The sequence below is a fragment of the Meles meles genome, chromosome 17, assembly GCF_922984935.1.
Source record: "Meles meles chromosome 17, mMelMel3.1 paternal haplotype, whole genome shotgun sequence".
NCBI classification, from domain to species: Eukaryota; Metazoa; Chordata; class Mammalia; order Carnivora; family Mustelidae; genus Meles; species Meles meles.
This window is the reverse complement of record NC_060082.1, coordinates 65,517,073-65,543,328: the sequence shown is the minus strand read 5'-3', so window position 1 is coordinate 65,543,328 and position 26,256 is coordinate 65,517,073. Positions and strand designations below refer to the sequence as shown.

The following is a 26,256-nucleotide window of genomic DNA, read 5'->3' as shown; positions in this document are numbered from 1 at the left end:
CACCCAGGGCCCAGGGCTCTGACTCTTCCCCAGCTAACTCTCTCACGAAGTGATCTCATCCCCTTGCCTGACTTTAATCTATGCCGAGTATATATTCCTAGCCCGGTCTTCTCCCTAGATGAAAGGCTAATGTATCTAGCCCCAAAGGCATTTTTGTGCTAATTAGAAAAAGCTGCCCTTTTCCTCAAGCACTTGACTGCCCTCTTGTGGAAAAATCTCAGAGTAAATAAACACTTAACCGATGACCGAACGTGTGGGATCTCTTCCAGCTGTGCCGTCCTCACCCTTAGCAGCCCGTCGGCTTCTCCACTGGGCGGTAAGCACGGAGTGGGCAGCCCGGGTGTAACAGGTCTGCAGCCAGACTCCCGATTCCCAACTGGTTCCCCGGTCTCCCCAACCTCTTCCTTTCAGTCTTTTCGATTTCAAAATTCTCCCCATTGCTGAGGTCAAACCCCAGGAAGCTGTTTTTTGACTCTCCTGTCTTTCTGCAGTACCCCGCCTTTAATCACGAGCAAATACCATTGGTTTTTCCTTCAAAATATATGAGCATTTAGTCACTTCTCACCACTCCCACTGCTGCTACCCTGGTCCGAGCCCCATCATCTCTCACCTCCACCCTCAGTAGCCAGCTCCCTGTCCTACTCTCCGTGTCTGTTCTCAGCACAGCAGCCACAGTAATTTCTTCGAAGCCTAGGTTGCATCACGTCTCCCCCCGCTACCCCGAGCCTTTCCAGTTGTCCACCATTTGTTCAGAGTAAAAATTCAAGTCCCCCGGGCTGGACACGGTCCAGGTCTGTACTACAGCTCTGACCTCATCACCCGCCCCTCCCCCCAGATACTCTGTCGTCCAGGCCTGTCGGCCTTTGCTGTCCTTCCCGTGTGTGTGCTTCCTGGTTCAGGGACTCTGCTGGGTCCCTCCTATACAAAGCATTGCTTCCTCCCCTCCTCCCTTCCGTTTCGGCTCAGATGTCACTTTGTCATATCAGAGCAGCTTTCCTCAATCAAAACGTGTAATAAACCAGTCCTCCTGCCCTAGCATTTAATATCCCCACCCCCGACCCCGACCATTCCGTTGTCTCCGTAGCGTTTATCATCTGGCAAACCCGCACTCCTTACTCTTTCACTTCATTCGAATTTAAGCTTCACCAGGTTAGACTTATTTTTTTCTCCTCTGCAATTCCTTCCTCCCTTCCTTCCTTCCTTCCTTCCGATTTTATTTATTTGTCAGAGAGATGAGAGAGCACAGCAGGCGGAGGAGAAGAAGGCTCCCCTGCTGAGCAGGGAGCCCACTGTGGGACTCCATCTCAGCACCCTGGGATCAAGACCTGGGCTGAAGGCAGACGCTTAACTGACTGAGCCACCCAGGCGTCCCTCTTCTCTGCAATTTCTAAAATAGTGTGTGGTGGATAGTAAGAGCTTGAAAATATTAGTTGGATATATAAATGAATACCAGCATCTTTAAATCTCTCTGCGGGATCCTATCCTTAAAAAGACGCAGAGGCTTGAGATGGCCCTGCACAATTCTAATCTTTCAATTTCAAAATAAAAGCATTTTTAGGAGACCAAGAGTGAATTTGAATCTAATCTGAAAATTGCATTGATTTTGCAGCTTTCTGGAAGGGCATTGGTTTCCTACAGGGAAAGCAAGTAGGCGCCATCTAGTGGCGAAGAGAGAAATCGACAGTTGTGTTACTTGAATTATTGATTGGCAACATAATTGAAAATGTAGTCTCTGATCCAGAACCTTCTTGCTTTTATAAAAGTAATATTTATGATAGATGTAAGTCCTCAAGTATGCATTTTCCACAAAATATATTGAGCTGAAAAAGTACAGTTCCGTTTCTTATAAATTATTTATGACTCCTTTTTACGTGTTAATTTTTGTTTTCTGGGATCTGACAGCCTTTGTTCCTCCTTATTTTTCTTATTGTTTTATCTCCTGCTTATCCTTAAACTCTTATGTTTCCATGATATTGGCCAATCCACTGGGTTAGGTAAATAAACTCAAGGCTGTATCTTCTGGGAATTTAGAGGCCAATAAAAACAGCACCTGTGAGTGTAAACATGGGAAAGAACATGCCAGAAGACGTAGTCGTCACTTCCGGCCAGAATTCTGAAGCCTGCTGAAGCTTTACCGTGTGTACTTGCACTACTGAGGAATGAACTGTGGGAGTCTTACCTTGCCATTTTTCAGAGAGTGATGCATATTGTATGAAAAAAACAACGAAAACTATTCATGTCTATCTGCATTGATAGGAAAGACTGAAATGAAGAAAAGTCTCTGTCGTTCTAACATCTGAAACGTTAGGTCATTGCAGTTCTTTGGGAAATTAAAGCATAAACTGGTTGGTCCACTTCAGAAGCCATGACCTTGGCCACGAGGAGGCCTCTCAATGGATGAGACAAGCATGGGAAGCTGGCGAGAGAAGCCTGAGAGGAAGATGGGCTCCTTGTGCCAGGGTGTAGATTCAGCCCGGCCTTTTTACAGGGAGGAACTCCTTGCCTGAGTAGCTCCAGGGGGCCAAACTGGACCAAGGAAATAGGATCAGAAAGCAGATTTCAGACTTTGTTAAACATTTTCCGGGGTGCCTGGATGACTCAGTTGGTTAAGCGTCAGACTTTTGATCTCAGCTCAGGTCTCCGTCTCAGGGTCGTGAGTTCAAGCCCTGTATTTGGCTCCATGCTGGGCATGGAGCCTACTTAAAAAAAATGTTTTTTTCTTTTTCCCAATAAGAGTTTTTTTCCCAGACACCAAAGCCCCAGTTTTCCATCAGTGGACATTTCTGAACAGGGGCTAGATGATAGTCGGTCCAGGGTATGTAGGGCTGTTAAAATTCTCGGATTCCCTGAAGGACCTTGCTTTCTCTGCACGCTGAAACCCTCCCCACTCTTCAGGACCCAGTTTAAACCTCGTTTTCTTTTTTAGGCACTGAAACTTGAAGCCATCTTTCCTATCTCTGTCTTTTCCTTTTTCTTTAAATACAGAACAGCGCCATTTCATGCTGCTTGTGTTAACTGATGCTAAAATGCTTGAAGACATCTTATAGTTGTCTCCCTGTTGGCTTTACCATGGGGGCTGAAGGTTAAGTGTTGATGGTGGAGATGGTGGAAAGACTGCCAGGAACTGTCCCTGCCGACGTCTGGGCTCCAGATGCTTAGCCTTAGTCGAAGTTCGGTGTGGCAATTCTTCAGCTAGTTATCAGAAAAATGAAAATATTTCTTATATCTTGTTAAGATTATAATTTTTTTAAAGTCTAATAGTATCTGTTTCCTTTTTGGGTTGTGTTCTATACTTGATACTTCTAAGGCAGGAATAGAAATCGATAGTACAACAGTGAGTAAGAGGTTATTGAAACTTAATCTGATTTTCTGTTAATATATATAATTTTTCCTACTTCCACAGACACTGATTTTTTTTTCAGATTGGAAATAGATATTTTCTTTGATCTAAAACTCTTTTTGCTTGGGAAACTGTCTTTTTAATGATACAAGTTGATGCGGTATCTTGGATAGTATATTTTAAAGCTAAGATATTCCATATATTATTTCTTTTTATTTTATTTTTTACTTTTTAAAAAGATTTTATTTATTTATTTGACAGACAGAGATCACTAGTAGGCAGAGAAGCAGGCAGAGAGAGAGGAGGAAGCAGGCTTCCCACCAAGCAGAGAGCTCGATGCGGGGCTCGATCCCAGGACCCTGGGATCATGACCTGAGCTGAAGGCAGAGGCTTTAACCCACTGAGCCACCCAGGCGCCCCTATTACTTCTTTTTAAAGAATTAAGTACATTTTGTTTCTGAATTGTCTTGCCTTCTGAAGCTACGTTTATATAACTGAATTCCCTCTTAATAAAGTGGTGATATTGAGAAAGGACATGCTAATAGGATTAGGTGGACATTGTATGTACCCCAGACTTAATTTCTTTAACAGTCTGATGCTGTTTGCTTTAGCATTTAGAAGGCCAAAATTCTCCTTAAATTATTTAACAGGATGATTTAAAGACTGCTTTTAGTACTTAATTGCTCATCTGAAAATTAGTAAATTTAGCATTCTTAGCATTTGTACTGTGTTTAATATTTCTAAAGGATTAGCTGTGTTTCTTAGTAACTGCTGTATTCTCTCATTTTAATGGCTGAGGAGACAAAATGGCATACTTTGACTTGTAGGTAACGAAATGTTGTTTCCTTGGAATTATTGCAAGAGTGCATGGATTGTAAATTGTGTTAATTTCTCTTTTGTAGAATATGCTGAATTTCTACATTGCAAAGGAAAAAAATTTACAGATTTTGATGAAGTTCGTCATGAGATTGAAGCAGAAACAGATCGAGTGACTGGAATGAATAAAGGCATTTCCCCCATACCCATTAATTTACGAGTCTATTCTCCACATGGTAAGTAAAACAACAGAATTCCACATTTTTTGTCTTCACAAATTTTTACATTACTTGACATACATTATTTGTGTAGAAGGTGATTTTTCTCTCCGAAAGCGTCGGGTTTCAATTCACTTAGCCAACATATAGAACAGTCCCCTTTAGTTATTGTGTTTGGGTACTACAATAAATGGAATAGTCCAAAAAATTCACAGATTTATGGGGAGGCAGGAGGACATGACTTTAAAAGGTCAGAATTGAGTACATCACTTAAAAATGTTCCTTTATGTTTATTTTAAACTTTTAGAATATCAAGAGGTATGCACAAAAAATTCCATTTTTTAAACATCTTCAGTTTTAGCAAGAATCTTAGAGGCACATGGTTCTGTGGCTGAGTCTTCTATTGGATTTTCTCGTTGCCCCATATATTTCTGTTTATTCTCCTCCTGAGGAATCGACGATGCTTTTTTTCCAGACTATTAGCAGAAACGTTCAAATTAGATAGCCAGTTTATGGAGGTGATACGGAATAGCCTCTCTTCTGACTAAACTTTTAGTGGGGCAGATTTTAATCTCTCATCTTCTACTCAGCTCTGTTGCTTTGAAAATGGAGCATGAATGACGTAAGCTCAATTATGACATTCCAGGAGGCTTCGGTGCCCGCCGAGTGATAGCCAGGTCGCGGCTGGAGCCTACACTGGAAACTACACTGCGGGGTAGTTTCCTGCTCTCCTGGTGGTGCACCATGAGTCTGGCTGCAGAGCCTGCCCGGGAACCTCATGGCTCACAGCTTTCCGGTCGGCTAAGTGTCTGACCCCCCTCCAGAGAGCAGATGGCGCTTTTGAAATGAAGGACAAATCTTACCCTAAGAATTTTATGCCATTGAGGGCAGTGTACGAGACCAGCAGACAGCATATGGACTTCTTGTTCGGTTTTGAATTATAACACACTAGTTACAGATACGACAGCTCTGTCTTAGCTGTACAAATCAGTACCTTGCAAAACTGGGTTAAAACGATCATTTGGTATAGCACAATCATATCATAAAAATAGAGAAAACTAACAAAGCCATTTTGTAGTCTATGCTTTTTACTCAACACACAGTTGGAGTTAGGTCAATATGCAATATGTAAAGCTAAGCTTGTTTTCTTCCCATTAAAGATGATTTTGCATAGTTATGTTTTAGCAGTGAGGGTACATGTAAGACTCTTTTTTTCCACACAGTGTTAAATCTCACACTTATCGACCTACCCGGAATTACTAAAGTGCCCGTGGGAGACCAGCCACCAGATATAGAGTATCAGATCCGAGACATGATTATGCAGTTCATTACGAGGGAGAACTGTCTGATTTTGGCTGTGACCCCAGCCAACACGGATCTTGCAAACTCAGATGCACTGAAGCTAGCTAAAGAAGTCGATCCTCAAGGTGAGTGTGTGGTCTTTGAGATGGAAGAGAATTAGTTGAGAATGTCAAGGGTTTGGGGATATTTCAAGGTAACACAAGTTCTCATAACTTAATTTCATTGTTAATTTAATTATCCATTATTTATATTGTTAGTTTTTTTTAAGATGCTGAAAGAACAATAACTAGAGGATATAGTCTGAAACTATATAAATAAATGTAAGATTGAGTGAGAACTAAGAAAATATATTTCTGATCCGCATGAAGTACTTATTTTAAAAAGCCAATGAAATAAACTTCTGGATACAAAATTCAAACAGTCCCCTTTAGTTATTAAAAGACTTACCCAAATATACTCGCACTGAAAACTCCTGTTTTCATGTATGTTTTGTTTCTTTAAAATAGGAAACACTATCTCACATTGAGGTCCTTCTTTCACTTTGAGTCTATTTTTGTGTGTGGTGTAAGGAAATGGTTCAGTTTCCTTCTTCTGCATGTGATTGTTCAGTTTTCCCAGCGCCATTTGTTGAAGACACTGTCTTTTTTCCATTGGACATCCTTTCCTGCTTTGTCAGAGATTAGTTGACCATAGAGTTGAGGGTCCATTTCTGGGCTCTCTACTCTGTTCCATTGATCTATGTGTCTGTTTTTGTGCCAGTACCATACTGTCTTGATGACGACAGCTTTGTAATAGAGCCTGAAGTCCGAAATTGTGATGCCACCAACTTTGGTTTCCCTTTTCAACATTCTTCTGGATATTTGGGGTCTTTTCTGGGTCCATACAAATTTTGGGATTATTTGTTCTAGCTCTGTGAAAAATGTCAATGGTATTTTGACAGGGATTACATTGATGCAAGCTGGTAAAACCACTCTGGAAAACAGTATGGAGGTTCCTCAAGAAGCTAAAAATAGAGCTACCCTACAATCCAGCAATTGCACTACTGGGTATTTACCCCAAAGATAGAGATGTAGTGATCCGAAGGGGCACGTGCACCCCAATGTTTATGGCAGCAATGTCCATAATAGCCAAACTATGGGATGAGCCTAGATGTCCATCAACAGATGAATGGATAAAGAATGATGAATGCATGTGATATGTATATATACAATAGAATATTACTCAGCCATCAGGAAGGATGAAATGTTACCATTTATATCGACAGGGTTGGGACTGGAGGAGATTATGCTGAGTGAAATAAGTCAATCAGAGAAAGACAATTATCATGGTTTCACTCATATATGGAATAGAAGAAATGGTGCAGTAGATCATAGGGGAAGGGAGGGAAAAACAGAATGGGAAGAAATCAGAGAGGGAGACAAACCATAAGAAGAGTCTAATCATAGGAAACAAACTGAGGGTTGCTGGAGGGGAGGGATATAAGAGAATGGGGTAGCTAGGTGATGGACATTAAGGAGATCACGTGATGTGATGAGCACTGGGTGTTACATGCAACTAATGAATTACTGAGCTCTACATGTGAAACTAATGATGTTCTATATGTTGGCTAATTGAATTTAAACAAATAAATTTAAAAAATAGGAATTAAAAATAAAACATTTTAGTACATGGGACGCCTGGGTGGCTTAGTTGGTTAAGCCGCTGCCTTCGGCTCAGGTCATGATCCCAGCGTCCTGGGATCGAGTCCCACGTCGGGCTCTTTGCTCGGCGGGGAGCCTACTTCTCCCTTTCCCTCTGCCTCTGCCTTCCTCTCTGTCTGCCTGTGCTCGCTCGCTTTCTCTCTGACAAATAAATAAATAAAATTAAGAAAAAAAAAGTTCCAACAGCATTTTCTCATTTTGTGAATGTTGTTTTTATTTATTTATTATGTTTTGTATAACATGAATATTTTTATTTTTTAAAATAGCATCGTGCTCTTGGTTTTGCAAGTAGTGTATCCTCTCTAAAGATTTTAATGAGACATCTTTTGAGGCTTTCCTTTTGTAATCTACAATGTCTCTGAGTCCACTTTTTCTCGTGGTTTTTCTTGGTCATTGTCTTTGAAGTCAGAGACCTTTTGTTCAAGATTGGTGATCTTTTGCTGCTCATTCAGATACAAGAGTAGAGACCTTACAAGCTGGCAGAAAATCTCTATGTGTATGAATGGGATTCATTGACTAATGGGCTTTCTCATAGGGTGATGGGGCTAGCCATTTTGTTAGGAGACTTCCTTAGCTACTGTTAGATGCTTTGAGTATTTCCGCTTGCACTGGTCTGGTATAACCTGATGTCCAGTGGTCTCAGAGTCAAGAGGAAGAATTGAGTTGGCGGGGTGGGGGTGGGGGGTGGTTCTTACTGTTCAGCGTGTTGACTTTTGATTAATACCTCTACTGTCATAATGGCATTCCTGAAGGTCTTCTTGAGTCCAGAGTCCCTCCAAAGAGTCCCCCATCTTCTGAACGTAAATCTTCAATATTCTGCTGAGGTCAAGGAGGAGTAACTCTGTGGTTATGCAAGATGAGATGAGAAAAAGGGTCTGGAGGTCTATCAACATCACATACATATTTTCAGCCAGTTCTACTTTTCAACTCCTCTTACACCCTGGCCTTGGTGCCTTTATTTCTTAAACCTTTCCAGAGTTTTTCAGGAGTAACTGTTTTACTTCTTTTTGGCTTCCTCTAATATCACAGACACTGGTGCTTGAAACGAAGCAGGTGGAAGTTACAGATGGCTAGACGAGGACCCTCCCCAGGGTTCTCTCTCCAATATCAGTGGTTGGAAGAGCCAGATTCAGGGTTGGGGCTAGAGTCTAGTTATAAAAATGATGATGAAATGGCCCTGCCTCTGCAGCCTTCTTGTCCCACAGGAGACAAAGCCACGGGTATGTGATGGGAACACAGATAGCCCTTCTACCAGTAGATTCCAGCAAGTACAGCACAATCACGTTCCTGAGAAGTCCACACTTAGTCCAGATGAAACTTCTTGGAGAACAGATGCTCTCCCTCAGCCTCTGATCCTAGTTTTGTCAGTTCTTCTTCTTCTTCTTCTTCTTCTTCTTCTTCTTCTTCTTTTTAAGATTTCATTTATTTATTTGACAGACAGAGATCACAAGTAGGGAGAGAGGCAGGCAGAGAGAGAGAGGGAAGCAGGCTCCCTACTGAGCAGAGAGCCTGATGCGGGGCTTGGGATCATGACCTGAGCTGAAGGCAGAGGCTTTAACCCACTGAGCCAACCAGGCGCCCCTAGTTTTGTCAGTCTTCTGTTCTGTCTCCTTGGAGTTGTTCTCAGATGCTCCTCACAGGTGACAAGATGGTTGCAGCTGTCTCAGCCTCACATCCTCACATCTTCAACGATAATGGAAGAATAGCCAATGGAGAACTTTTTTTTTCTTTTAAGAGTTTATTTATTTGTCAGAGAGAGAGAGAGTGCGCGAGCGTGCACAAGCAGGGGGAGCAACAGACAGAGGGAGAAGCAGACTCCCCGCTGAGCAAGGAGCCTGACATGGGCCTCGAACCCAGCACCCTGGGATCATGACCTGACCTGAAGGCAGACACTTAACTGACTGAGCCACCCAGGCGCTCCGAGAATCTTTTATGTTTATGAATTCTGAGTTTTTTTTTTTAAAGATTTTATTTATTTATTTGGCAGAGAGAAATAGAGATCACAAGTAGGCAGAGAGGCAGTCAGGGAGAGAGGGGGGAAGCAGGCTCCCCGCTGAGCAGAGAGCCTGATGTGGGGCTCGATCCCAGGACACAGGGATCATGACCCAAGCCGAAGGCAGAGGCCCAACCCACTGAGCCACCCAGGTGCCCCTGAATTCTGAGTTTTATAAGCAATATAAATTAAAAGAAAATTGGCCAATTAATATAGCCTATAAAATATCTGTAGTTAATTCTTGAGTTTGATTTAACATATTCATGTTATATTTTACTCCTTTTGTTTAGAGGGATTTTAAAAAAAAATTAAAGATTTTATTTGAGAAAGAGTGAGGGAGAGAAAGCGAAAGAGAGAAGGAACAGGGGCAGGGGCAAAGGGAGAGGGAGAAGCTGACTCCCTGCTGAGCAGGGAGCCCAGGGGGCTTGATCCTGAGGCTCTGGGATCCTGACCTGAGCAGAAGACAGACGCTTAACCGACTGAGCCACCCAGACTCCCCCAAAGTGGGTTTTTAAACTGTTGATTGTTGATTGATGAAAAGATCTGTTGAAATTGGATGGGTTATGAGCTCAGGCTAAACTCCTTAGGAGAAAAGGTGAAGTGGGGTGCCTGGGTGGCTCAGTTAGGCTTCGGGCTGCATAAGTGAGAACGTTTTACTCATTTAGCCATCCCGGCCTCCTCTCTGTCCTCCAGAAACAGCAGACTCTTTCCTCCCTCATAGCTTCTGCATTTGCTGTTCCTTCTGCTTGGGATGCTCATACCCTTCTTGGTTTTTTTGTTTATTTGTTTAAACATTTGTTTGTTTTTATTAACATATAATGTATTATTAGCCCCAGGGGTACAGGTCTGTGAATCATCAGGCTTACACACTTCACAGCACTCACCATAGCACAGACCCTCCCCAGCGTCCATCACCCAGACACCCCATCCCTACCCCTGCCTCCCCTCCAGCAACCCTCAGTTGGTTTCTTGAAATTAAGAGTTTTAGAGGGGATTATTAATGGTGGGGACTGTGTCTCATTCCACAGCTCCTCAATAGTAAATTCATTTTTAAACCAAACACGTAGCTTTCACGTGATGGCATATCTTTAGGTGAGAGTAATTAATGTTGGTGGAGGGACTTGTCAGTTTCCCAGGAAGGAATTAGTCTTTACAATCTCACTGACAGTATTTCCAGTGTGTTGTTACAGCATAAGTAAAATACAGCATTACGTTTCAGTCATGGATTTGTGATAATATGTTACAAATCTGTGTCCAGAAAATTTAATTTGAATGTTTTTCCTAATGTAGACCTGGCTTATTTTATAAGCCTGTTGTTGTCAGATGCTTTTGAGAAGTTGCCACCTGAATGTTCATGAACTTACCCAAAAGTGAACCTCTTTTCTTGTGGATCCGTTGAACTCCTGCTTAGTCAGAGAAAGGCCTCTGTTACTCCAGTTTTTATTATCCTATATACGATCGTTCTGAGGACAGATGTTTTGAAGTTTTGCAGATAATTGGCGGATAATTTTGCAGGTAATTTTGAAGAAAAGAGAAAACATTCAGTGCCCCTGTGTGCCATTTACTTGTCTGACCAATTTCTTTATGGTGATTGCTAAGGTGGACATTTAATTCATTGCCTGAAGACTCTTAAAAGCATGATTTTGGGTTCATTAATAAAAGTTCCATGCTAACCTCAATAATCTGTTTTCGTATCCCGGTTTAAATTCCAAAACTCCTAAACACTCTTACGCATGAGAACCCTGAAAACTATCTAAAGGGTTTACATGGTGCTCAGGTCTCCCAGGACCCACTTTAGTGTGTTGCTATTCTGGCTTTGGCTGGTCCTGGATGTCACTGAGCACCAAGAGGGTGACTTCTTTCCCAACCAATAGAGTTCATGCTGTGTGTTTTCCGTAGTTGTAAAAGAATTAAAATGGAGAAAGGAAGAAGCTGGAAAGGCCTTAGAATCTGGTATTTAGGAATTTGTTCTGTTGGGATTGACAAACAGAGACTTTCATTTACTTTCTGTGTCCTTCTTGTCATTCCGTGAGTATGTTTTAAACATCTGTTTCAGAAGTCTGGTTTTCCTTAGGATTACAGCTTTGGTAAGAAAGCACTGACATCCGCTTTGGTTATTTCGCTGTGTGCTGCTGAGTTTCCACATGTAGTGAATCCCCAAATTTCCTTCTGTTCGGGATTTCTGATTTCACTGAGTTTTGGTTGGAGAACACACTTTGTAACATTTTGGTCCTTTAAAATTTATTAAGACTTATTTTATGGCTTAACACGTGGCCTGTCTGGAGAATGTTCCATGTGCATTTGAGGAGAATACACATTCTGCTGTTGCTGGGTGTAGAACAGTGTTCTATAGATATTTGTTAGGTCTGTTTGGTTTATAGTATTATTCAAATGTTGTTTCTTTTCTTCTGTCTGGTTGTTCTGTTATTGAAACGGACATATTAAAGTTTACCACTAGTATTGATGAATTGTCTGTTTCTCCCTTCAATTAGCAGTTCTTGATTTATGTATTTTGGGACTCTTTTGTTAGGTGAATTTGTACTTGTTCTGTCTTCTTGAAGGATCAGCCTTTGATCATTATAAAAAATTTTTTTTTGCATCTAGTAACAATTTTTGTATCAAACCCCTGTTTTGTTTGATATTAGTATAGCTATTCCAACTCTTTTCGTTACTGTTTTCCAGGTATATCTTTTTCCATTGTTTACCTCCAACCTATTTGTGTCTTTAAATATAAAATATGTCTCTTGTAGACAGCATATAGTTGGATCATTTTTAAAAACACATTCTTTAATATTTGCCTTTTGACCAGAGTGTTTAATCCATTTCCATGCAATATGGTCACTGGTAAGGCAGAATTTATATCTCATGTGCTCTTTGTTTTCTGTATGTGTTATGTCTTTTGTTTGTGTATTTCTCCATTAGGCGGTAGAGAAATAATTTTTTTTTGTTAAAAATGCATTTTCTTTTGTACCATTTTAATTCCCTTGTCATTTATTTTAATGTTTTTTAAAAAGTTATTTTCTGACTGGTTGCCATGGAATTAAAATCAACATCTTAATTTATAACAATAGAGTCCAGATCAGTACAACTTAATTTCAACAGTGTACAAAATTTTCCTGCTGTGTAGCTCTATTTCCTCCCCTTCCTTGGTGCTATTATCATTAATACAACTTACATCTTTATATATCACATGCCTATCAACACAGACACTAATTATTTCTTTATTCACTTGTCTTTGAAATCAGAGAGGAGAAAAAAGAGTAACAAATCAGTAATAATACAGTCGTGTTTTCTTTAATATTTACCAATGTAGCTACCTTTACCAGTTCTTTATTTGTGTGGATTTAAGTTACTTTCTAGTGCCCTTTCTTTTTAGCCCAAAGGACTCCAGTTAGTATTTCTTATAAGGCAAGTCTGCTAGTATAGGATTCTCAGTTTTTATCTGGGAATTTCTTACTTTCTCCTTAATTTTTGGAGGACAATTCTTAGTTTAGAATCTTTTTTCCCCCACCACTTTTCAGGTATGTCATCTCATTACTTTCCGACCTCTTTGGCTTTTTTCTTTTTTTTTTTAAGATTTTATTTATTTATTTGACAGAGAGAGATCACAAGTAGATAGAGAGGCAGGCAGAGAGAGAGAGAGAGAGAGAGAGAGAGAGAGGGAAGCAGGCTCCCTGCTGAGCAGAGAGCCCGATGGGGGACTCGATCCCAGGACCCTGAGATCATGACCTGAGCTGAAGGCAGCGGCTCAACCCACTGAGCCACCCAGGCGCCCCTCTTTGGCTTTTTTAATGGGAAGTCAGCTGTTAATCTCATTGAGGACCATCTTGAACATGATGGATTGTTTTTTCTTGCTGCTTTCAAAATTTTCTCATAACCTTTGAGAGTGTGATTATGATATGTGTAGGTGTGGCTGTCCTTGATTTTATCCTTTTTGGAGTTTTAGGGTTTTGGGGAGTGTAAATTAATGTTTTTCATCAAATTTGGGACTTTTTCAGTGATTCTTTCTTTTTTTTCTAATTTAAATTTAATTTAAATTCAAGTTAATTTGTTAATTTAAATTTAATTTGAATTCAAGTTAGTTAACATACAGTATAGTATTGGTTTCAGGAATAAAATCTAGTGATTCATCACTTAAATATAACCCCAGTGCTCAGCGCTCATCCCAAGTGCCCTCCTTAATGCCTACCACCCATTTAGCACATCCCCCCTGCCCCACTCTTCTCCCTTCTGGCAACCCTCAGTTTGTTCTCTATAGTTAAGAGTCTCTTATGGTTTGCCTCTTTCTCTGTTTTTAATCTTATTTTATTTTATTTTTCCTTCCCTTCTCCTATGTTCACCTGTTTTGTTTCTTAAATTCCATGTGAGTGAAATCATTTGATATGTCTTTCTCTGATTGACTTATTTTACTGATCATAATACACTCTAGTTTCATCCATGTTGTTGCAAATGACAAGATTTCATTCTTTTTGATGGCCGAGTAATATGCCATTGTATAAATATACCACATCTTTATCCATTCACCAGTTGATGGACTTTTGGGCTCTTTCCATATTTTCACTAATGTGGACATGGCTCCTATAAACATTGGGGTGCAAGTGCCCCTTTGAATTCTTATATCCTTTGGGTCAATTTTTTATCCTTTGTTAAATACGAATTGCTGGGTCATAGGGTAGCTCTATTTTTAACCTTTTAAGGAACCTCCAAACTGTTTTCCAGAGTGGCTGCACCAGTTTACATTTCTACCAACAGTGCAAAGGGTTCCCCTTTCTCTACATCCTCACCAACATCTGTTGTTTCCCAAGTTGTTAATATTAGCCATTCTGAGAAGTCTAAGGTGGTATTCCATTGTGGTTTTGATTTGTATTTTCTTGATGATGAGTGATGTTGAGCACTTTTTCATGTGTCTGTTTGTATGTCTTCTTTGGAGAAATGTCTGCTCATGTCTTCCATTTTTTTTATTTTAACTTTTAAATTAATATTTCAACTGGATTATCTATTTTTTGGGTGTTGATTTTGATGAGTTCTTTATAGGGTCTGGATATTAGTCCTTTGTCTGATATGTCATTTGCAAGCAACTTCTCTCATTCTATGAGAGGTCACTTACCTTTTCAGTTTTGTCTCCTTTGTGGTACAGAAGCTTTTTATCTTGATGGGGTCCCAATAGTTCATTTTTGCTTTTGTTACCCTTGCCTCTGGAGATGTGTCTAGTAAGAAGTTGCTGCAGCTGAGGTCAAAGAGATTGCTGCCTGTTTTTTCCTCTAGGATTTTGATGGTTTCCTATCTTACATTTAGGTCTTTCATCCATGTCGAATTTATTTTTTTGTATGGTGTGAAAAAGTGGTCCAGTTTCATTCTTCTGCATGTTGCTGTTGAATTTTACCTACACCATTTGTTGAAGAGACTGTCTTTTTTCATTGGAATATTTGTTCCTTCTTTGTTGAAGATTAGTTGACTCTAGAATTGTGAGTCCATTTCTGGGTTCTCTCTTCTACTCCGTGGTGTGTTTTTGTGCCAGTACCACACTGTCTTGGTGCCTACAGCTTTGTAGTCTAGCTTGAAATCTGGAATCATGACACCTCCAGTTTGTTTTTCTTTTTCAGAACTGTTTGGGATATTCCTTGTCTTTTGAGGTTCCATACAAATTCTAGGTCTATGAAAATGCTGGTGGTGTTTTGATAGGGATTGCATTAAATGTGTAGATTGCTTTGGGTAGTATAGACATTAAACAATGTTTGTTCTTCCAATCCATGAACATGGTATATTTTTCCATTTTTTTTTGTGTCTCCTTCAATTTCTGCAGTTTTTGGATACATATCTTTTACCCCTTTAGTTAGGTTTATTCCTAGGTATCTTACTGTTTTTGGTGCTGTTGCAAATGGGATTATTTTCTTGATTTCTTTTTCTGCTGCTTTATTATTGGTGTATAGAAATCCAACAGATTTCTGCACATTGATTTTATATCATGCAACTCTCCTGAATTCATGTATGAGTTCTAGCAATGTTTTGGTGAAGTCTTTGGGTTTCCTACAGGGAGTACCATGTTATCTGCAAATAGTGCAAGTTTAACTTTTTCCTTGTCAATTTGGATGCCTTTTCTTTTCTTTTTATTCTTTGATTACTGAGGCTAAGACTTCCAGGACTATGTTAAATAATAATGGTGAGAGTAGACATCCTTGTCTTATTCCTGGCTACAGGAGAAAGGCTCTCAGTTTTTCCCCACAGAGAATGGTAGTAGCTGTGCGTTGTTCATGTATAGCCTTTACAATGTTGAGGTATGTTCCATCACTCCCTTCTTTGTTAAGGGTTTTTACTAAGAAAGCTTGCTGTATTTAATCACCTGCTTTTTTTTTTTTTTTGGCATCTATTGATGGTATCACATGGTTCTTACCCTTTCTCTTATTAATGCGGTGTATCACTTTGATTGATTTATGAATGTTGAACCACCCCTGCAGCCCAGGAATAAATCCTGCTTGATTGTGGTGACTAATTCTTTTAATGTACTGTTGAATTTGATTAACTAGTATTTTACTAAGAAATTTTGCATCCATGTTCATCAGGGATATTGGCTTGTAATTTTCCTTTTTAGTGTAGTCATTGTCTGGTTTTGGAATCAAGGTAATGCTAGCTTTGTAGAATGAGTTTGGAAGTTTTCCTTCCATTACTATTTTTTGGGAACAATTTGAGGAGAATAGGTATTAGCTCTTCTTTAAATTTCTGGTGGAATTCCCCTGGGAGGCCATCCAGCCCTAGACTTTTGTTTATTGGGAGATTTTTGATTATTGATTCCATTTCTTTGCTGGTTATGGATCTGTTATAATTTTTTTTTCTTCTTGTTTCAGTTTTGATAGTTTGTAGTTTTCTAGGAATTTGTCCATTTTTTCCAGGTTGTCCAGTTTGTTGGCATATAATTTTTCATGGAATTTATTTCTGTGGTGTTGATTATTCTCTCCTCTTTCATTTGTGATTTTACCTGTTTGGATCCTTTCTCTTTTCTTTATGATAGGTCTGTCTAGGGGTTTATCAATTTTGTCCATTCTTCCAAAAAACGAACTCCTACTTTTGTTGATCTGTTTTTTTTTAAACTTCTAAATCATTTATTTCTGCTCTAATCTTAATGATTTCCCTTCTGCTGTTTTTAGACCATATTTGCCCTTCTTTTTTCAGCTCCTTTAGGATGTAAAGTTATGTTGTATATTTGAGACTTTTCTTGCTTCTTGAGGAAGGCCTGTAATGCAATATACATCCCTCTTAGGACTGCCTTTGCTGTTTCCCAAAGGTTTTGGACTGTTGTGCTTTTCAGGTTTTTGTCTCTTTTTAAAGATTCATTTATTTATTAGAGAGAGAGAGAGAGTGTGTGTGGGAATGCATGTGAGTTGGGGGAAGGGTGGACGGAGAGGGAGAGAATCTCAGACAGACTTCCTGCTGAGCACAGACCCTGATGTCAGTCTCAATCCCAAGACCCTGAGATCATGACTTGAGCTGAAATCAAGTGTCAGGTGCTCAAGAGACTGAGCCACCCAGGTGCACCTAGACTGTTGTGTTTTCACTTTCATTTGGTTCCATGTATTTTCTTACTTCTTCTTTAACTTCCTGGTTAACCCATTCATTCTTTAGTGGTGTGCTCTTTACTTCCATGTATTTGTGTTCTTTCCAAATATTTCTTTTGGTTGACTTCAAGTTTCATAGTCTTGTGGTCTGAAAATATGCATGGTATGATCTCAGTCTTTTTGTACTTGTTGAGGGTTGATTTGTGGCTCCCAGTATGTGATCTGTTATGGAGAAAGTTCCATGTGCATTCGAAAAAGAATGTGTATCTTGCTGCTTTAGAATAAAATGTTCTGAATATATCTGTTAAATCCATCTGGTCCAGGGTGTCATTCAAAGCCATTGTTCCTTGTTGATATTCTTCTTAGATAATATGTCCATTGCTGTGAGTGGGGTGTTAAACTCCCCTATTGTTATTATATTATTATGAATGAGTTTCTTTCAGTTTGTTATTAGTTGATTTATATATTTGGCTGCTCCCAAGTTGGGGGCATAAATATTTATAAATGTGAGACTTTTTCTTTTTTTGCTATTAAAAATTTTTTTTAAATTAACATATAATGTATTATTTGTTTCAGCAGTACAGGCCTGTGATTCATTAGTCTTACACAATTCACAGCACTTACCATAGCATATACCCTCCCCAATGTCCATCACCCAGCCACCTCATCCCTCCACCCTCTTCCCCTCCAGAAACCCTCAGTTTGTTTCCTGAGGTTAAGAGTCTCTTATGGTTTGTCTCCCTCTTTGGTTTCACCTTGTTTCATTTTCCCTTCCCTTCCCCTATGATCTTCTGTCTTGTTCCTCTAATCCCTCATATCAGTGAGATCATATGATAATTGTCTTTCTCTTATTGACTTATTTCTCTTAGCATAATACCCTTTAATTTCATCTATGTCATTGCAAATGGCAAGATTTCAGGGTTTTTTTTTGATGGCTGCATAATATTCTATCACATATATGTTAACACTGTTCATCTGCTGATGGACATCTAGGGTCTTTCCGTAGTTTGGCTATTGTGAACACTGGTGCTATAAACATTGGGCTGCATGTGCCCTTTAGGATCACTATATTTGTATCTTTAGGATAAATACCCAGTAGTGCAATTGCTGGGTCATAGGGTAGCAGTGAAATGCTGCGACCAGGTTATCTGCACTTTGGGCCCCTGCTATTGAATGGCCACTAAGTGGTGTCTAGTGGGTCTTTTGTCCTTGGAGAGGCAAAAATCTCTTCTTCCAAATTTACTCCAGGAAGGGGAGTATTCTCTCCCAGTGAGTCCCAGAGGATCCCCTCACTGGGGCATCTTCTGTGAACCATTCACACTACTTTCTCTCTTGCTCTCACTCCCTTACTTCTCTGTACCCTTCCCTTTCTGGCACCTTGGCTTTTCTCTCCCCCAGTTTTCATCTCTGAACTGCTCATCCGCCATGTTCTCTCCCTCCAGTTATATAGAGATTGTTTTCTTAATTGTCAGATTGATTTCCTAGCAGTTCAAAATGACATGATGTTGGGGCGCCTGGGTGGCTCAGTGTGTTAAGCATCTGCCTTTGGCTCAGGTCGTGATCCCAGGGTCCTGGGATTGGGTCCTGCATTGGGCTTCTTGCTCAGCGGGGAGCCTGCTTGTCCCTTTCCCTCTGCTGCTCCCCCTGATTGTGCTGTCTCACTCTCTGTAAAATAAGTAAATAAAATATTAATTTTTTTTTTTCCAAAATGATTTGGTGTTGATCTAGCTGTGTCCAAAAGAAGAAGCAGGCTCAGGGTCCCCCTACTACTCTGCCATCATCTCTTTAACTATTTTTTTCTTCCCCTCTCCTGTCTGAGGCTCCTGTGAAATGTATGTGAGTATGCTTTATGTGTCTCAGAGGTCTCTGAGGCTGTGTTCGTTTATTTTCTTTATGGCTTTTTTGTTTTTCTTTTCAGTTTCTTGGGTGTGGAGAACAATCTAATTGACCTATCTTCAAGCTTGCTGATTCTTCTACCCTCTCAGGTCTCCTGTTGAATATATCTAGGGAATTTTTAATTTTTATTATTTCAATTTCCACTTCTAGAATTTCTACTTGGTTCTTTCAAAAATTAACTCTGTCTCTTTATTGATATTTTATATTTAATAGAACGTCATTCTTGTACTTTTAAAAACTATGTAGATACGGCTTTTTTAGTTCTTTGAACACATTTGAAATAGCTCATTTAAAGTCCTTGTCTAGTAAGTTCAGTGTTCAATGTGGGCTTCTTCAGAGATGGTATCTATTGAATGCTTATTTTTCTCTGTATTGGCCACACTTTCTTTGCATATCTTGTAGTTTTTTCATGGAAAATGCAACATTTTAAGTAATAAAATGTGGCAACACTCAGAATCAGTTTCCTGTCCTGCTCCAGTGTTTGTTTTTATTGGTATTTGTTGTTGTTGCTCTTGGTATTTGTTTGCTTAGTAATTTTCCTGCTCTAAATCTGTAAAGTCTGTATTCTTTGTTATATGTGGTCATTAGAGACTTTGCTCAATTTTCTTATTGGTCAGTTAATAATTGGACAGAGGTTTTCTTAACTTTACCAGGCAATAAGTCTCCCAGCATTTGGTGAGAGTGTGGTGTCCATTGTGGAATATGTTTTCAGTACTCAGGCAGGCAGTTTACAATTCTGCCTTGGCTTTTACTGCCCATTTGTGTAGAGCCTTAAGGTTAGCCAGAGGTGAGAGTTTGGGGCCTTCTCAGATCTTTCCTGAGAATGTGCACAGCCTCACACATGCATGTGGCCTTTTAGATTCTCAATTGTACATATATACAAATCTCAAAGATCTTCATGGCCATCTCATTCCCTAGCTTTTCCTTTTAAGCTTTTTGGTCAGCTTTTTCTGCCCCAACTCTTATTGCTGCTCAAAGTAGCTGTGATGTTAAGCAATTGCCACTGATTGCTTTTGCTGTGCAGCCTGGAGAAGAGGCTGTTTGTGCTGAGTATACCCTGAGTCAGATTAAATAAAGAAAAGCTCTATGAATAGGTATTTTTAGAGAACTGCTAGAGAGATTAAATAATTACAGTTCTCAGAAAATGGTATTTTTGGTGTATTCCAACTGTATTTTGTCCCCTTTGGTGGTGGTTAGATGTTAGCTTTCACTATGATTTTGGGAATTTTCGTTTTCAAGACTATTCTAGTGCTGTGGAGATGGGAGTGGGCATTGGAAAAGTTCAAATACCACAAATTTCACTGTTCTTACTGAAATTCAGCCATTTTTGTTGAATAAATGCTTCTCTTTTTGTTTCAAGACTCTGGTTCTATTTTGAGAGTTCTAAAAAAGTTGATTTTTACCATTTTTGCCAGTGTTCTTATTGCTTTTATGAAAGAATACCTTTCTCAGAGATCCTTATTCCATTCCATTATTCCTCATTCTGACCTTATGTAACTTTAATAATGGGGAATTTCCAAATCAAAGACAATTAAATTGGGATGCTGAGAGCAATCTGGTTGTGACATCTGTTACCCTGTTGGTCTTCAGGATTGATTTCACTGGCTATGCAAGTGGCCTGTTCTCATCACGACATGTTCGTCTTTCCTGAAATTTTGCCCTTAGCTGATGGAGATGACCTATTTAGATAATAGAAGGCCATTCTTTATTCAAGGTATCTGAAATATAATCTTACTCACCAAGGTACATAATTGTATAGTTTTCTGAGAGGTGGTCTATTTTAGGCAGTCATGATTTTGTACTAAGTTAAGTCTCTTTGACAGAGATAGGCCATTTTCAACTGGGCAGGTTATATTTGAATATATACTTGGGAAGTTTATGTTTGCATAATGATATTCAAAGCAAAAGCTTTTATAAAATGAATATTACTGTAATGCTGAGTTATATTTATATATGTCTTGTATTAAAACAAATTTAAGGTGAATTATTCTCTCAGTATATGTAGAATGTTACACATTTGTGGTTAGAGAAAGCTCAAGCTTATCTTTTGTAACATTTGTGAAAAATGTTTATACTGACTACATAAGGATTTTTAGTAAAACTTACAGGGGAACGGCTATACTCTTTAAAAGGTCAAATTACTAGTCATTAGAATTATGTAATGTTTCAGATATATTTTTCTCTATATAATGGTCTTAAGATTTTGAAATTTTCTTATGTACTTTGGTTTTAGTTTGACCAGAATATCATGAGGCGTGTTTATTGTAACCCTAGTTACAGGGTGAGAATGTTTATTTAGATATTGGTGATTTACACTGTTGAATAACATGGCTGCAACCACACAGTGCCTTTGTGATAGGCCCTCTCTCTTCATCTACTTCTTTCTACTTTATCAGACCACTTCTCAATTGATTGCTTTATTCAATGGTGTACATGAAAGAACACGGGGTTTGGAGGCAGATCTGTCACTTCCCAGTTATGTGTCCTTGGGTGGGTTATCTGACTTCTTTAAAACTTATTACCTCATCTGTAAAATGAAATGAGGTTATAATAAACCTTACCTCAAAAGGTTGCTATAATAATTAAATAAAATAAATTTATCTGTAAAGAGAACTCTAAATGGCTAACCAAATGCTAGCAGTTACTTTCCTCTTGAAAAGAGTCAAAGGACATTACTTTGTTACTGAATTGTACATAATTTATAGGAATAAAAACCTATAAAACAATCATTGGCATTCTGTAATCCAAACTGCTACTAGTCTAGTATGAATTCATGAAGCTTCATAACACTTAGAACTATAATAGAATTATTTTGAATATTTGATAACATACCATAAAAATAAAAATAGTTTCAGACTCACTTGCAAATTGTTAGATTAACTGTATGTGAAAGATTTTAGCTGGATCAGGTCGAGGCTGCAAAGAGGGCTGTCTTCACATGGCTTTCACAATGGGTTGAAGACATTGTGCCATCCCACACTCATAGAGTTAGAATACGAGGGCAGACTAGGATTCTCAGCACAGTTTCACCATGGAGACTACATTGATTTCTCCAAGGATCACTTCCCCTAGGTTTTAAGAACTTTTATTCAGATACATTAAGAATTCAATCACTGCCTTTGTTGGTTGGCTTATTAATTTCTTGTTCAGCAAACATTTGTCATTCATCTTTTGAACTAGACAAAGTACTCATGGTCAGGAGTGTCAATTCTATATGCTAAACCACCTAGTAGGAAACTAGACTAGATAGATGCTCAGTATATCTTTCTGGTAATTTCTGTGATTCTTCTCCACTTAAAAAAAATAAGCTGTTCAGTTACCTGGCATCTTTTCTTATGTGTGAAGTCACTGAAGTCCCCAGAAAGGTATTCTTGAAGATCTGGTTTATGAAATGAACATTTTCATATTTTAGGGGATGTGATTTGGCTCGTCGCACATACCAGTTCAAGTGCAACGAGTTGTGCAATAACACTTTATCATGTATTATAACCGCAAATAGTGGCATTGCTCAGTTTCATATAGGAGGAACTTGCTCATAGTCAAACAGCAGCTCGTTAAGCAGCAGAAGCATGATCCAAGCCCATACATCTCTGATACCAACAGGTCTGGTTTGCCATTGTGTCATCTATCTTTCTCACACCAACTGTGTTCTAAACTCTTTAGTCATGGATGATGATGAACACATGTTGGAATTTCATAAAATTGAAGTGAAACCTGCGTCATGAAGTTTTATGGTACTAAACACAGTGATTGTTAAGTTATGTTGAATTAGGTTTTTGCCTTATAGTTCTTTTATAAGACAGAGATTTTTTGGAATATCTCTGCACCAACACGTGTAAGAAACAGATCCTTTGGCAAATTTAAACACTGAACTTCTAGAGCAAATATTACAAATGCTGGAGAAATAATTAGAAGAGTTCATGTTTACATTCTCATGTGAATGCTTCTTCAGTATTTCCCAAGAGCACTTGGTGAGCATTATCTTCAACTGGTTCAATGTGATTTTCACTTTTCCTATTAGTTTTTAATATGGCTACATTTACTTTTAAGGGCCCACTTTAGTTGTTTGTTCATTTATTCAACACATGGTTAATGAGCAACCACTATATGCCAGGCACCATCCTAAGCATCCTGAATAAATTGGGGAGCAAAACAAAAGTTCTAGCCTTATGGGGTGTCCATGCCGACAGAAGAAACAGATGACAGATAAACAATTATTTTAGTATCAGGGTGATATAATACCAGGCAGTGATAAATACTATGAAGAAAACTAAAACAGAATAAGGGAAGAAAGAGTGATTAGGAATGCTGTTTTAGACAATGGAAGCAACATTGGAGCACAGAATTGCTCGGTGAATAAGCCCTATGAGTATCTGGAAGGGGAACGTTCCAGGCCAAGAAAAGAACAAGCGCCAAGTCTGGGGTGGAGCTGGTTAAGCGTGGTCAGGAGCACAAGGAGGCTACTGAGGAGGGACTCAGAAGAAGAGGGTAGCAGGTGGGGCGCCTGGGTGGCTCAGTGGATTAAGCCTCTGCCTTCGGCTCAGGTCATGATCTCAGGGTCCTGGGATCGAGCCCCACATCGGGCTCTCTGCTCAGCAGGGAGTCTGCTTTCTCCTCTCTCTCTGCCTGCCTCTCTGCCTTCTTGTGATCTCTCTGTCAAATAAATAAATAAAATCTTAAAAAAAAAAAAAAGAGGGTAGCAGGTTCTCCATTCAGAGAGGTAGGCAGGGCCCAGGTCATGTATTTTTTCTGGGATGGTTTTGAGTTTAGAGGGACAAGATTTGATTTATATTCTCATAGGTCAGTCTTGCTACTGGGAGAAGGAATGGCTAAAAGGAAGACATGAATAGAAACAAAGAGATCAGTTAGATTATTCCTACAAAGAGGTGGTGTGGGGAGATAGACGATGTGGCTTGCAATAGGAGAGTAGTGGTACAGCAGGGAGAAACTGTCCTAGTCAAGATATATTTTGAATGTAGAGCCAACGGTGTACTGATGTTTTGCTATAAATAAAAAAAAGTCAAGGATCACTTCAAAGGGTGTAACCAAAGGAACAGGCGAAATGATGATGCCATTTATTAAGACTGGGAAGGTTAAGAAATTGGGGAAATTAAGAGTTCTATTATGAACATGTGAAATGTTTGTTAGACAAGTAAGTGGTGATGTTAGAGACTGGAATTCAAAGGAGTTTCATGCTGGAGTTATGAATCTGGTAAACATCAGCCTAGAGGTGTTGTAATGAGCTGAAATATAGCCCCCAGAGGTAGGTCTAAGGCCTAACCTCCCATACTGTGACTGTGTCCTTCTTTGGAAAAAGGGTCTTGGCAGATGTAATTAAGTTAAGAATCTTGGGATGAGATCCTCCTAGATTGAGGGTGCGACCTTAATCTAGGCATTAGTGTCTTTCTAAGTGAAAAGAGAAGGAGATTTGAGGAAGACTCACCGGGAAGGCCATCTGCAGATGGAGGCCGAGACTGGAACTATGTTATTGCAGCCAAGAAATTCCAGCAGTCCCCAGAAGCTGGAAGAGGTCAGGAAGTATCCTCCTCTAGAACCGTTTATGGGAGTGACTAGGGGACTGCCAACACTCTAATTTCAGACTTCGGGACTCCAGAATGATGAGAAAATAAAGCCACTTGTTTTAAGCCACTTGTTTGTGGTAATATTAGAATAGCCTTAGGGAACTAATTCAGATAGTAATTCCTTGAGACCAGATAAGATAAGATAATGTAGGAGATGAATGCAGGTAGAAATGAGCAGGGAGGCGGTGGAAGTAGCCTTGGGGCTCTCCAGGGCTGGTAGGTGGAAGGGAGGAGAAAAAGCAGATGCCACTGGGAAGTGATGGAGAACCAAGCGAGCCTGGTATTCCAGAAGCCATGGGAAAAGAAGGGTTTCAAGAAGGACATTGTGATTGGCTGTGCTAAATGCTACTGAGAGATCAAGGAAAATGATTTGATAGGTCATAGCTGAGCCTACTGTGAGGAAGCCCAATCGCACAGTGCGAAATGGAACACGGACCTTGGTAACTATGGAGTAGTAAGAGTCCCCTTACATTGTAATGAAATGGTACACCCAACCTACTGGCATAAAAGGCAGGGCACCCATATTTCTTTGTGTATCCAGCTTGGCAATTTACCCTGTCCTCACAGGCTGCATTCAACTTCAAAGTTTCAGTGTCCTCTCTGAGGAACCAGGGAGGTGCCGGAAAGCTGCATCCATTCAGTCACTTACATTCTTGGCCCCGAATCCTTTCCATTGCTTGCTGGAAGATTCAGAAGTAAACTGAAGGAAAGCAGCCTTGAACTGGGTCTAGTTCATTACCTCCAGTCTCCGTGTCTAAACCAGACTTTTATGTTTTCATGTAATTGATATGAAGGTAGAGAACTGACCATTGGATTTGCCACATGAAGGTCATCGGTGACTTTGATAACAAGGGCCTGGTAGGGTAGTCTCCTTAAAGAAGACTCAAATGGGACTTGGATGTGAAGAAGTAGAGAGAGTATAGACAGCGCTTTCAAGCTTCACTGCAGAGCGAGCAGAAAAGTAGGATACCAGTGTGAGCTCAAGAGAATGGTTTTGAAAGTGGGAGATATTAATAGCATGTTTGTGTGTTGATGAGAATGATCCAGAAGAGAGATAAAATTGGTAAAGAAGGACCGAGATGAGGTAAATGTAGGAGAAACAGGAAAAAGGAGAGAGAGATGAGAGAAAAACCCTTGATTTTTTCAGGGTGTGGACTTATGTAGGGTAGTCCTTGCCATAGACGGAAGAGAATTAGATTGTTTTCTATTTTAGCAGTAGGGAAGACAGGGATATGGATGCAGATGAGGTTTGTTGGTTAGACTGATTGGTTGGGAGATAGCTTTTTTTCATGTGGGAGTTTGTTTATGATAGTGTGATACCCATCTACCCTGATAGGTTGCTGTGGTCCTGTGATAAAGACAGCGTGTTTGCACTGCTTTCAGCATCTGCTCGTTTTGTAGACACTGCTCTACCCTAGCTGAGCAGCTCATCAGAACGAGACACTCACATGTTCTGTATAGAGAGCAGAGGAGTCCAGCCCAGAAGTGGTATTGACTGATTACTTGAGCACAGTTCATTATCCATGAGGACTCTCATTGTGCCTTTTATTTTCCAGGCACAGCAGTATTTTAGCTTTACCCATCAAGTTTGTCGTCTACAATGGAGGGTTGTTCAAAGGCCTCACTAAGGGAGGCAAATGTGTCTGGAAATTCCCTTCATGGTGATTTATTTCACGGCAAATGAATTTCATTTCTAAATCTAGCATGACCAGAGGTCTTCTTAGAGTATAAAAACACTCCACGAGGACTGTGAGACCCCTGGTTGGGAAGAGAGTACCATGTTCTCTTGAGATGAAATTTGTGAGTTGGGCAGAGTTTACCACGAAGCTGGAGGCAGATGGCGTTGTTTGTTTTATGGA

At 39.7% G+C, this 26,256-nt stretch overlaps 1 protein-coding gene across 6 annotated transcripts in view; it reads left to right on the top strand.

Moving 5' to 3' along the window:
* The window catches only part of DNM3 (dynamin 3), a 535,138-nt gene that overhangs the window by 132,837 nt on the left and 376,045 nt on the right, over positions 1-26,256 (top strand). For all 6 annotated transcript variants that reach the window (XM_045982937.1, XM_045982938.1, XM_045982935.1 and 3 more), the window contains exons 3-4: positions 4,243-4,392; positions 5,598-5,801. In XM_045982937.1, the coding sequence (XP_045838893.1) occupies positions 4,243-4,392; positions 5,598-5,801 (354 nt within the window). The remainder of the gene's footprint in view (positions 1-4,242; positions 4,393-5,597; positions 5,802-26,256) is intronic.